This window comes from Biomphalaria glabrata, chromosome 16 (genome assembly GCF_947242115.1).
Source record: "Biomphalaria glabrata chromosome 16, xgBioGlab47.1, whole genome shotgun sequence".
NCBI classification, from domain to species: domain Eukaryota; kingdom Metazoa; phylum Mollusca; class Gastropoda; family Planorbidae; genus Biomphalaria; species Biomphalaria glabrata.
This window is the reverse complement of record NC_074726.1, coordinates 1,618,080-1,631,660: the sequence shown is the minus strand read 5'-3', so window position 1 is coordinate 1,631,660 and position 13,581 is coordinate 1,618,080. Positions and strand designations below refer to the sequence as shown.

The following is a 13,581-nucleotide window of genomic DNA, read 5'->3' as shown; positions in this document are numbered from 1 at the left end:
GACCTATCGTTCCTCCTACCATAATCCCTATCATTACCATCACTTCTCTTTACATAATTTACCAGGTCAATAACTTTTTTGTGGTCTTTAACCGAAAGTGGGTTGTTTGGGTAAGCATTCTTAAAGATCCTAATGATTTCTACCAAGTCTTCAATTACCTTAGGGTTTCTTTCCTTTACAAAGGACTGTAGCTGAGGGTCGCACTTATTGATAAAGTTATCAATCAGAATGAAGTTCCTCAACCCCTCGTAGGTGTTCTCAACATTCTCGAATCCGAGCCATTTAGTGAAGAAGTCCTTTTCTGAGTTGATGGTTGTTTGTGGATCAACTTGGCTGGATGGAGTGTTTTCGTAATACTTCTTTCGGAATGTTGCCGCGTTGTGCCCGTAAGCGTTTAGCAGTTCCTTCTTTAGCACCTGATAGCTGTTTTGCATCGAGTGGTCATGGTTTTGGCAAATCGTGAGGGCTTTCCCATGTACGAAGTCCAACAAGATTTCGGACCACTCCTTCTCCTGGACATTAAACTTTGCTAGTTTAATTTCAAAACGTCTTAGATAGTAGCCAATGTCGTCCTTGTCTTTCGCGAAAGGTTGGATTTTCTTTTTCATCCATGCGGCGCTACTATGGCTTTCTATGTTGGCACTATTGTTGCTGTTCCCTTCGGTGGGCACATTTACCCCAGCCTCTATCCTCATCTGTTCAATTTGAATTCTCACTTTTCTGTCCGCCTCTTCTTTCTTCTCTAACCTTTTCCCGCTCTATGCGATCTGCTTCTTCTTTTTCCTTTTCTCTGCCTCTAGCTTTCTCTCTCTCCAAGCGTTCTGCTTCTCTAATTCTTTCCTTCTCCAAGCGTTCTGCTTCTGCCGCCACCATCTGCTGCACATAAGCGGCCAGTTCTTTGCCGCGCAGTTCTAGTTCTGTCTTAGCTTCATGAATTAGCTTTTTTCTAAATTCTTCCAGGTCGTAACCTGAAGTAGTTGCCATATTACCTTTATGTTACTTTACCTCGCTTTTTATTTAAATTATCTTACACAAAAGCCTAATAGCTTCTATTACCTATATCTATAAATCAAATTACCATTTGAGCGTACCCTCGCTCCTCGGCTTCCTAATATCTCTTAATTCAAATGAATTAAATTCGTCACTCTAGCCCCTTGGCGTCTAGACTACCAACTTAAACTAATAATCACTTCTACCCTTTCCCAAGAACTTAGTATCCTTGGTACAAGTGTGTAGGCGTGTAGGCTACACTCTGACCCGACTGAATACGATGTGCGACACACGCACACTCAACCGACTACGTGTTACTTAACACGAGTCGCCGGTAAATAGACCAACCTGTCTATTTACAAATATTAAAATTACAAATGGGCAATCAGGCTTCACCTCGATTGTTCCCCAGGTCTAGTCTAGATTACGCTAGATCTTAATTACTTCTTACCTTCTTTCACAGCCAGGAGTGTATATAACTTACAACTCATACAAATAAACTATGAAAATAAACTTAAATACGATAAACACCGAACTATAGATCTAGTTCTAATGAATGAGACTTTCGTCTGACAGTAAGACTTAAGACAGGAGTATTACAAACAATTAATGCACAACGTTACTACAACAAAAAAAAAATGCTTAACTAAATGATTCACATTCACATACAGGACGACTTAACAGCTAAACGTATTTCTGGACCTCTTGCTAGGTTACACCTAATTTTAAGGATATCCCCAATACACCACGATTTAACCTGGTAGTGATAATCTAGCGAGTGGTCACTTCCCTACAGACTCTAATTATTCTAAGGAGAAAGTAATTAAATAACACTTGACTTATCTGTCTAAGAAGCGGCGATAACTCCACAGTCAGTCTCGGGTCCACTCTTCCTACGCTAATGTCTGTCCCGGCGGCAAGGCTCACGGCGATGTCTTCCCTAGCGGTGAGATAAGGACAGCGAACGTTTCGGCTCTCCAAGGTCCTTCGGTACTGGTCTGCAACGGCTCCGGTTCTTCGGTGGTACGGCGTCTGGTTCTGGTTCACGGTGATTTGTCGCCTGGCTCCGGTTCGTCGGTAACGTAGAGTCTGGTTCCGGTTGCTGGTTCCGACGCAGGTACGGTGGTTCCAGGTGGTCGTCTGTCCAAAGTGAAACTGGAACGGTCCCACAGTTGACACAGCGACAAAGTCAAAGTCCAGTGCTAGAATACCGGCTATCTGGCTATCTAACGTGTAGCACAGTTTCAGCCGAGCCGTAGATCAAATTAGCACTACTCTACTTAAGTGCCGTAGGCAGTAAGATGGCTCCTACGTCAAAAGTTCTTTGGCGTGACCTCAACGGTCGATCTTGGCCTTGCAGAGGTGACCTTCACGTTCGTTCTCAAGATGCCGGGCAGGCGATATCTCTTCAGTACGGCTTCGACAGGACGGTTTTCTTCCCTTCAGCAACTGCAGCCTTCTCGAAACCGAACTACAGGCTTCAATACGATGCCCCAACGTACGGGCGTTTCCAAATTACAAATGTAGATCTAGATCTATATTTCGTTACCTCCTAGGTATACGAGTCCAGGATCTCACTGGCTTTCCTTCGACGACGTGGCTGTACAATCAGGGTCTAGCTGCAGACTAGGCCTATGACGTTAACTTCTGCCTCCTCCTAACAGAGGGCTTCTATCCTTCTGGATGTTGATGCCAGTGAGAACCGAGTCTGGGGTCGCCACGTTGTTAAAGCCTCCGCGCGGTGTTGATTCTTGGCAATATGTCTAGTGTAGATCTGACTGGAAGTAACGCTGAACTCAACTACTTCAATAACACCGGCGAAAGGCCGAAACAATCAAATATGTAGTCGACGCTGATATGTTGTTCTATAAAGATATTTAATACTCAAGAAGGGAATCGTCCGATGTCAGCTATGTCCGTAAATCCGTATATCTATTGTATTCAAGTCTACTACTCTACAAGAAGCGTCTTCTTTTTGCGTCGCTTAGAGCGTTCTTCTTTTTTAAAGATCTGTCGCGTCACTTGTCGCTAATTAAAACTTTCCCCTTATTCCCGAAACAAATAACTAATTCCTAATCATGTCATAACAATAAACATGCATGACATAAAATAAACATGAATGACATAAAATAAACATGCATGACATAAAATAAACATGCATGACATAAAATAAACATGTATGACATAAACTAAACATGCATGACATAAAATAAACATGTATGACAAAAAATAAACATGTATGACAAAAAATAAACATGCATGACATAAAATAAACATGCATGACAAAAAATAAACATGCATGACATAAAATAAACATGTATGACATAAAATAAACATGTATGACATAAAATAAACATGTATGACATAAAATATTTTTACAAAAATACAGCTTAGTTTAAAAATGTTCCTATCAGTAAGAATTTAAATAATTTACTTTATCTGGTTCAGAAGAGTTGAATATGTTCTCAGTAGAGTTGAAAATGTCCATTGTAGAGTTAAATATGTCCTTAGAGTTGAAGATGTCCTCAATACAGTTAAAGATGTCCTCAGTAGGGTTGAAAAAGTCCTCACGTGCCAATATATAGTTTTAACTTTGAAAAGAAAGAAGCACAGAACACTCTAGGGCTAGAAAGACGGAACTATTTCGTCGATATATCTAATCAGTAAAATTTCACAAAGCCAAATAGCAATGATGGATCACACAATTACGTTCGTTAAGACCTTTCATATAAATATAAATTGCACGAACCGGATATAGTGACGATATACTTATTTCTGCTAGAAAGCGTCCTTTTTATAGCCTCGACCAAGCCTGGTGTTTGGTGGATGGAACTAGAATAGAGATCTCAAGTTTTCCATTCACACGAGTTCATTTTGGATTGTATGTTATAAATGAAAAGGACTTATTGCCACCTATCATCTACATAAGCCGCCCTTATTGTCCCTCAGTAAATAACACGGCACTATCTACAGTCTCTTGGGTAGTTTTTTTAAAATTGCTTCTCAGCTCTTTTCTGTCCGCTTTAACTAGGACACTGCGTCGTCTTGTTCGGTTGGGTCTTCCTGTGAGTCTTGTAGCAGCCTAAGACTTGTCTAGATTTTTTGTTGGTATCATTTTTTTAGCTGTGACCTATTCCATCTCCACTTAAAAAAAAAATCAAAACCTCTATATTTTTCTGATCGGCCATTTCCTGGAGTTTGGTGTTTTCCTTTTTGTCAAAGCACTGTATTTTAAAACTATTGCTCAGACATCTGTTGATGAAGATCTTTCTAAGACAAGTGTTGACGAAGGTCTTTCTAAGACATCTGTTGATGAAGGTCTTTCTAAGACATCTGTTGACGAAGGTCTTTCTAAGACATCTGTTGATGAAGGTCTTTCTTAGACATCTGTTGAGGAAGGTCTTTCTAAGACATCTGTTGATGAAGGTCTTTCTTAGACATCTGTTGATGAAGGTCTTTCTAAGACATCTGTTGATGAAGGTCTTTCTAAGACATCTGTTGATGAAGGCCTTTCTAAGACATCTGTTGAGGAAGGTCTTTCTAAGACATCTGTTGATGAAGGTCTTTCTAAGACATCTGTTGATGAAGGTCCTTGTCGTTTTGTCTCAGTTGTTCTCCATGTTTCAGACCTATACAGTAGAACCGCCTTGAGATTAGAGTTAGAGATTGTTATTTTAGTCTTGTTAGAGACGTGGGAAGATGTCCAGATTGGGTTCAGATGTGGACACGCCAGACGCGCCAAATTTATTTGACGTCTATTGTCTTCATGATGTTCCACCAGAAGCGCTGACTACACGTCCAAGGTATACACTAGCACCTGGCCTGTTTATTGCCAAAGTACGCATTTCTATGTCTCAATCTTGTTTGTTAATTATTTTAAAGTACTTTTTTTGTAGGCTTATTTTAAGTCCTACTCTTCTTGCTTCACTTAAAGATTTGACGTTGTCTTCGTTATCTGGTAATCTGTTAGATAAAATTGCTATGTCGTCAGCGAATTCCAGGTCTGCGAGATTTTATGTAGACGGCCATTAGATTCGTTTCCCCTTGATATTCTAGTGCTAGGATGTTCCACTTTGTTGTTACCATGCACTTTGACACTGACCTATCCAAATATGTCTCGAACTTAGTACAGTATTCATCATATAGGCGAGTAGATTTCAAAGTAACCCAACCGGATGTCCGGTAAACAGCCTCCGTTTATGCCCTGTCTTGTCACCTATGTTAGGGTTTATATCTACATATATAGATATGAATAATACATCATTACAATAAGCTAAAACAAATCTTAAAAGTCTAGAGATAGACTCAATGATACTTATGAATTAAAAAGTAACAGTAAAAACAAACAAAAACAAAAAAAACCCACACTGTCTTTTATTGGTAAGCTCAACTCTGTCGGTATTGCACACATTTTTTTTGTAAACGTTTTTTCTCTCACTTCCCACGCTACCTTCAAGTTGAAACTTTTTAGTTATTTATTTGTTCCTAACAAAACATGAATCAATGTAAAAAAAAAAAAAATAACCAATTAAATAATTACATGGTGGTGATTCATTATTTTTTGTTTGATATTTAAAAGTGGAAACACATCTTACAGTATTGAGATACATGGCTGAAAAGTAGGAGTTATTCCCCTTAGATAAGCTTTGTATTTTGTTTTTTAAAGTATTATTTATATGATGTTTAGATCTGACGGTTGTGCCGGACGCTCCCTTACAGATCTCAAAAGAACGTACGTAAACATTTGTTTTTGATTATCTGGAAAGTTTTTGTTTTGTTTTTAAATAAAGACTATAATACCACAGGGAACACTAACGTTGATGCGAGAAAAACTATTTACACAATCCCCGGGTTCAGTGGCGACCAAACTTACGTACCGCGAGCCACATCCGGACTGTGGAAAAGTGCTATCGGGCCCTTAAAACTCCTGCTCATGGTGTAAAATGAAGCGGCAGAGTTTCAATTTCATTTGGGCTCAAGTTTTTATTAGTATTGCAACCCGACACGCATGCAAGAAATGTTTATGGCCCATCAGAAACTTTGTCATCCCAGGAACTTTATCATCTCAGAAACTTTATCATCCCAGAAACTTTGTCATCTCAGGAACTTTATCATCTCAGAAACTTTGTCATCCCAGGAACTTTATCATCCCAGAAACTTTGTCATCCCAGGAACTTTATCATCCCAGAAACTTTATCATCCCAGAAACTTTGTCATCCCAGGAACTTTATCATCCCAGAAACTTTGTCATCCCAGGAACTTTATCATCCCAGAAACTTTATCATCCCAGAAACTTTGTCATCACAGGAACTTTATCATCCCAGGAACTTTATCATCCCAGAAACTTTGTCATCCCAGGAACTTTATCATCCCAGAAACTTTGTCATCCCAGGAACTTTATCATCCCAGAAACTTTGTCATCCCAGGAACTTTATCATCCCAGAAACTTTGTCATCACAGGAACTTTATCATCCCAGGAACTTTATCATCCCAGAAACTTTGTCTTCCCAGGAACTTTATCATCCCAGAAACTTTGTCATCCCAGGAACTTTATCATCCCAGAAACTTTGTCATCCCAGGAACTTTATCATCCCAGAAACTTTATCATCCCAGAAACTTTATCATCCCAGAAACTTTGTCTTCCCAGGAACTTTATCATCCCAGAAACTTTGTCATCCCAGGAACTTTATCATCCCAGAAACTTTGTCATCCCAGGAACTTTATCATCCCAGAAACTTTATCATCCCAGAAACTTTATCATCCCAGAAACTTTGTCATCACAGGAACTTTATCATCCCAGGAACTTTATCATCCCAGAAACTTTGTCTTCCCAGGAACTTTATCATCCCAGAAACTTTATCATCCCAGAAACTTTGTCATCCCAGGAACTTTATCATCTCAGAAACTTTGTCATCCCAGGAACTTTATCATCCCAGAAACTTTGTCATCCCAGGAACTTTATCATCCCAGAAACTTTGTCATCCCAGGAACTTTATCATCCCAGAAACTTTGTCATCCCAGAAACTTTGTCATCCCAGGAACTTTATCATCCCAGAAACTTTGTCATCCCAGGAACTTTATCATCCCAGGAACTTAGTAAACTTTTACTATATGATTTAAGTAGCCACTCCCAAATCATTCTTTTTGGTTCATAAATCAAGCTAGGAAATAGGAAATCATGTATGCTAAGAATGCCCTGACACTAATCTTGTTCCTGACACCCCTTCACTTGCACAGTTTAATTATTCTGAGATATTTTCCGTGTGTGATTTATCAATCAGTTAGTATGACGTAAATTATGTTTCCATCTTTACAATACATCTATCATTAGTTTCATCACACTTTCTGATATTTATTATAAAGATTTTGAACAAAAGAATTTAGTATAATCTCATAACTTAAAATAAATATAAATAATATATAAGCTGTCTTAAACTTTATATTATATTATATTATATATATATATATATATATATATATATATATATATATATATATATATATATATATCACTTTCCCATCTCGATAACGGTATTATCCAACCATAGATATGATTGTATAACATTCTAGTCATCACATTTAACTTCTCCACTAATTAGTGTACGTTAATGAACTTTCCATTCAGAAATGGGCAACCGCTTCGTGGCTACCACCATCATCCACGGACAACAGAGGGTGGTCAAATTTAAACAGAACTTGTCCTACCTGTCAGGGATGGGGTCACAGCTCACCATCTCAGCCAAGGGGCCCGCATCGAAAGAGCAGCGAAACCTTGAGTTCATCAGCGTGGCATCAAAGAAGTCTATGTCGAAAGGTAAGTCAAAAGGGGCTGGCAGTGTCGAGACGCTCGCCTCCTGACTCGTAAGGTATTTAAGGATGAGAGAGAGGTGGATAGTCTTGGTTAGGTGCAAGAAAGTAGATTCCTCATAACTTCACCTTGTGACATTGTAACATTAGCTGTTGATTCATTCTCTCATCCTTAGCTATTCTTGGCACTCCCCTCACCCTAATCTGTTGATCGCTCGTCCTAAGCCCTAAGCTGTTTGTCGCTCGTCCTAAGCCTAAGCTGTTTGTCGCTAGTCCTAAGCCTAAGTTGTTTGTCGCTAGCCCTAAGCCTAAGCTGTTTGTCGCTAGTCCTAAGCTTAAGCTGTTTGTCGCTCGTCCTAAGCTCTGTTCAGTTTGGCACCCTGGTCATTGCGGTATGAGAACTGGACTGTCGTTCGGGCTTGGCAATGGTCCCGGGTTCATATCCTACCCGCTGCCATCCACCGTCGTCGTGCGGGAGGTTTGGACTAGGAGGTAGATAATTTTCAACTCTGAAGGAACATCCGAAACATGTCAAACATTTTACAACAATCAAGCCAAAACTGTTGAATGCACTTTCTCATCCTAAAAAGTGAAAAAACCTTATCAGAACGTGACAAGGTGACATCGAGGTCGTCTGCTTATTTGGCTGACGGTTAACGAGGGTGTCATCTGGTCAGCTTAACGATTATCCGCCTTTATTTCCCCAAATAATGCCAGGTACCCAGCAGAGTTGGGTAGACTCATGGGCAACTCTACAATCCCAAAATTCAAAATCCTAGTCTTCACCAACATTCAAAGCCGGGTCCCTCGCGCTTTACCGCTTAGCAACCACTGTCATCCTAAGCTGTTTGTAACATTCCTTCATCCTAAGCTGTTTGTAACTTTCCCTTTTCATAAGCTGTTTGTAACAATCCCTCATCCTAAGCTGTTTGTAACATTCCTTCATCCTAAGCTGTTTGTAACCTTCCCTTTTCATAAGCTGTTTGTAACAATCCCCCATCCTAAGCTGTTTGTAACGTTCCCTCATCCTAAGCTGTTTGTAACATTCCTTCATCCTAAGCTGTTTGTAACCTTCCCTTTTCATAAGCTGTTTGTAACAATCCCTCATCCTAAGATGTTTGTAACCTTCCCTTTTCATAAGCTGTTTGTAACAATCCCCCATCCTAAGCTGTTTGTAACATTCCTTCATCATAAGCTGTTTGTAACATTCCTTCATCCTAAGCTGTTTGTAACCTTCCCTTTTCATAAGCTGTTTGTAACAATCCCTCATCCTAATCTGTTTGTAACATTCCTTCATACTAAACTGTTTGTAACCTTCCCTTTTCATAAGCTGTTTGTAACAATCCCCCATCCTAATCTGTTTGTAACATTCCTTCATCATAAGCTGTTTGTAACAATCCCTCATCCTAAGATGTTTGTAACAATCCGTCTCACTAAGCTGTTTGTAACAATCCTTCATCCTAAGATGTTTGTAACAATCCGTCTCACTAAGCTGTTTGTAACATTCCCTCATCCTAAGCTGCTTGTAACAGTCCCTCATTATAAGCTGTTTGTAACACTACCTCATCCTGAGCTGTTGGCTACACTTTCTCCTGCTCTTAAGCTACTGCTTACTCTCATCCTCATCCTAAGATTTAAGTAACATTTTCTCATTACACGTATCCAGGTTTTCATCATCCACCAATATGCCATTTCTTACAGAAACCGCAATTCAGAGTAAGGCTCATTCAAGGGTAGACGTCTCCATAATGAGATCGGCAGACAACTTAGAAGCAGGTAATCGATTCTATTGGAGCCATGAATGTTTTGTGTCGACAAAACTCATGAATACAAACCTTAAAATCTAGTTTTATATAAACCAAGCTCACTGTGTCAAAGATATGCACAATTTACCATTGATCTTTGTAAAGTCCACTCAAGCTTTCAGTACTCAGAAAACAATCAGCAACACACAGGACTTATTCTCTTATTATCGAACTCAGCCCGGAACAAGAAATGTAAAACTGGCACGGACGCTCTTCGACCTTCGTCCGTTATTTTCTCTTTTTCCGTTCCAACTTTTTAAAGTACTGTCGCGCCAATATTCAATTAAATCCAACGTGAACGCGTCTAACTATTGAGTCATTAGAATGCATGTATGGATGCCTGGTCGTGTGATATAATGTAATTCGGACTGTCATCACCATGGTTCCGAGATCGAAACTTATCCGCATCCATCCCAAGTAGGAGGTTTGGGATAGGACGTAATGACCTACATTTTTTTTCAGTAACGTCCGAAGCCTGTAGCGCAGTCCAATCATGTATGACGTTATGTTAATGTGAAATGTAATAGCAAAATTGAACAGTCTTTAAAAATCATCGTTCTACTCAACATATCAAAACATGTTTGTTTTTTTCAAAGTAAATATTGATCATGCATTGTCCAATATATTATTCGTAATGAGCTAAACTATAGAATTGTGCAACATATCAACTATAAATATAAAATTCCTCAATTTCAGACAGACTGTCTCCGGACACAGATGAGATTGATTTATTGGTATGTACATAGCGAGCTCTAACAATCTTGAAGATCTAACAGAATTTTTAGACTTCTTTATCACATTGTAAAGATAAATCTATTGGTCCAGCCAAATGGAAATTTAGTTCCACTGCAAGTAGCCACCTCAACATTACTACAATAGTACACTATACATGCACACAAGAATGAATTGCAAAAGTAGCACAATTCCAAAAAAGACCTTTGTCTTGATTACCTTTTGTAACTTGATTTCCTTGTGTAACTTGATTACCCATTGTAGCTTAATGACCGTGTAATTTGATTACCATGTGTGGTTTTATTAATCTGCATACCCTGCGCCCTGTTTCCCCTATTACCCTGTGTTGCCTGATTACGCCCTGTTGCCCCATTATCCTGTGTTGCCTGATTAAGCCCTCTGGCCCGTTTACCCTGTGTTGCCAGATTACGCCCTGTTGCCCCATTATCCTGTGTTGCCTGATTACGCCCTGTTGCCCCATTACCCTGTGTTGCCTGATTACGCCCTGTTGCCCCATTATCCTGTGTTGCCTGATAACGCCCTCTTGCCCGATAACCCTGTGTTGCCTGATTACGCCCTGTTGCCCCATTATCCTGTGTTGCCTGATTACGCCCTCTTGCCCGATTACCCTGTGTTTCCTGATTACGCCCTGTTGCCCCATTATCCTGTGTTTCCTGATTACGCCCTTTTGCTCGATTATCCTGTGTTGCCTGATTATGCCCTGTTGCCCCATTATCATGTGTTGCCTGATTACGCCCTGTTGCCAAATTATCCTGTGTTGCCTGTTTAAGCCCTCTGGCCCGTTTACCCTGTGTTGCCAGATTACGCCCTGTTGCCCCATTATCCTGTGTTGCCTGATTACGCCCTGCTGCCCCATTATCCTGTGTTGCCTGATTACGCCCTGTTGCCCCATTATCCTGTGTTGCCTGATTACGCCCTCTTGCCCGATTACCCTGTGTTGCCTGATTACGCCCTCTTGCCCGATTATCCTGTGTTGCCTGATTTTCATGTGTTGCCTGATTACGCCCTCTTGCCCGATTATCCTGCCTTGCCTGATTTCACTGTCTTGCTAGATTGCCTTGTACCCTGACTATCCCTCACCTTTGAATGTCTCATTTCGCAACAGTTAGAATATTGTAAAAAGCTCCAAGTTTTCAGATATTGTTTTATTCTTTTTGTCACTCACTGCGTGTGTTGGAAATCCCCAATTACTCTTAACTACGTTTCACCATTCAACAATGAATATATCCGTATCCGTTGCATGTTTGTCTTACAAATAAAATTAAAAGTAAAGTATCCCCCTTTCAGCCTTTGGAATCTATAGGGCTAATGATATTAAAGTCAGCTGTCTCTTTGGCCAACGGTTTACGAGCAGTGTGTCATGTGGCCGGAGCAACAACCAACCGCCTTTATTTTCCCCAACTAAAGTCAGGTTGAGTTGGGTGGACTCAGGGAGTGCCATAAAAATCCCAAAATTCTAAATTCCAGCCTTCACCGAGATTTGAACTCAGGATCCCAGGTTCAAAATCTCTTAAACTGTCTTACAAGTAAAAGGTTAACAAATTATTTTGCATGACAAACATTAGAATCCTTTTGTAAGTCAAATCCTTCTGAAGAACTTTCAAATTTAAACCAAATAAATATTTGGAATGTTCAATGTAGCAGCTTAAAATGTTTTTTTTTAACATGTTTTCAAGCACTATCTAAAGTTGAGGTTAAATTTGACATCCCATTTTTCTGCAGTCTCAAATTGGTGACAAAGAAACAATCGATACGCTTCTTTCGGTAATGACAATTTTGTTCTGTCAGTAATGTTTAGGAGTAAGAAAGAGAAAGAGAAGAGAGAGAGAGAAAGAATGAGAGAACGACAGAGAGAGAGAGGAAAAAAGAGAGAAAAAAGAGAGAGAGAGAAAGACACAGAGAAAAGGAGAGAAAGAGAGAAAGAGAAAGAGAAGGAGAGAGAGACAAAGAGATAGAAAGAAAAAGAAAGAGAGAATATGAAGAAAAGAAAGAAAAAAAAAAGAGAGAGAAATAAAGAAAAAAATTAAAGAGAGAGAAAGAATATCAAATATTCAAAATAAAGAATTACAAATAAATAATTACCAATAATAAATTCACTAATCGGAAATGTTAGTTTTAAATGAATTCATCCGTAGTCAAGTACAATGAATAATCGTTTCAAGTTTCATTTCTGATCCGATGATAGGTCTGGGACAAACTCCTACAAATTTAGCCACAAATCAGAAGCACTACTTAATTTTGTCTGTATCAAACAAATGAATTAATTACTAGTAATGAAAGGATGGGTTAGGGTTCTTGTTTTGTCTTTGACAATGAATAATCGTGCAAAGATTCAATTTGATTCGAGAATGGGTGTAAAAGAAATGACGTGTTCAAACATTTTACCAAACAGACAGAAAGACAAACAGACAGAGTGAGTTGATATAAGCTTTATAAAAATAGAGAAAATGAAGCGAGAAATAGAGAAACTAGAAAGAAGTAAGAAAGAGAAGTAGATATTAGAGAAGTGAAAAAGAAAGGAAAGAGAAAGTTCACTTTGTAAATAAAAAAAACAAGAAGTTAGAAAGAGAAGATTGATAAAAGATCAATAAGATAGAAAGGAGCCAGACAGGGATAGACGATATATGACGAAAGAGCGAAAATGAGAATTTAAATTTTACAATATGCAAAGAGATAATTACCCTTTCTTAGTTTATAGAACTAGTCATTTAAAAATAATGACAGTCTATTGTTTGTACTGGTCACTACTATACTAGAACATATACAATAATTAATCTGACACACAAAGTGACAACACAACGTTAGAGTAAGATATAGTGATCATGACAATAGAGAAATATTTTGGTGAAAAGAAAATATGCAGCTGCTTCATTACAAAAGTCAACAATGCAAATTAGAAGAAAAATAATGTTTGAAAAGAACTTGAAACATGTAAGCTAAAAAACAAAAAAAAAAAATAAAAAGTAGATTTTTTACAATTGTTTCTCATTCTCATTGATAGCAGACTCATTGCTATCAGACTTATTGATATCAGACTCATTGCTATCAGACTTATTGCTATCAGACTCATTGATATCAGACTCATTGATATCAGACTCATTGATAGCAGACTCATTGATAGCAGACTTATTGATAGCAGACTCATTGATATCAGACTTATTGATATTAGACTCATTGATATCAGACTCATTGATAGCAGACTCATTGATAGCAGACTCACTGATAG

The 13,581-nt window shown here is 38.8% G+C and overlaps 1 protein-coding gene across 5 annotated transcripts in view; it reads left to right on the top strand.

Moving 5' to 3' along the window:
- The window catches only part of LOC106068584 (uncharacterized), an 80,407-nt gene that overhangs the window by 28,191 nt on the left and 38,635 nt on the right, over positions 1–13,581 (top strand). For all 5 annotated transcript variants that reach the window (XM_056014597.1, XM_056014596.1, XM_056014599.1 and 2 more), the window contains 5 exons: positions 5,678–5,722; positions 7,616–7,804; positions 9,499–9,573; positions 10,299–10,336; positions 12,078–12,119. In XM_056014597.1, the coding sequence (XP_055870572.1) occupies positions 5,678–5,722; positions 7,616–7,804; positions 9,499–9,573; positions 10,299–10,336; positions 12,078–12,119 (389 nt within the window). The remainder of the gene's footprint in view (positions 1–5,677; positions 5,723–7,615; positions 7,805–9,498; positions 9,574–10,298; positions 10,337–12,077; positions 12,120–13,581) is intronic.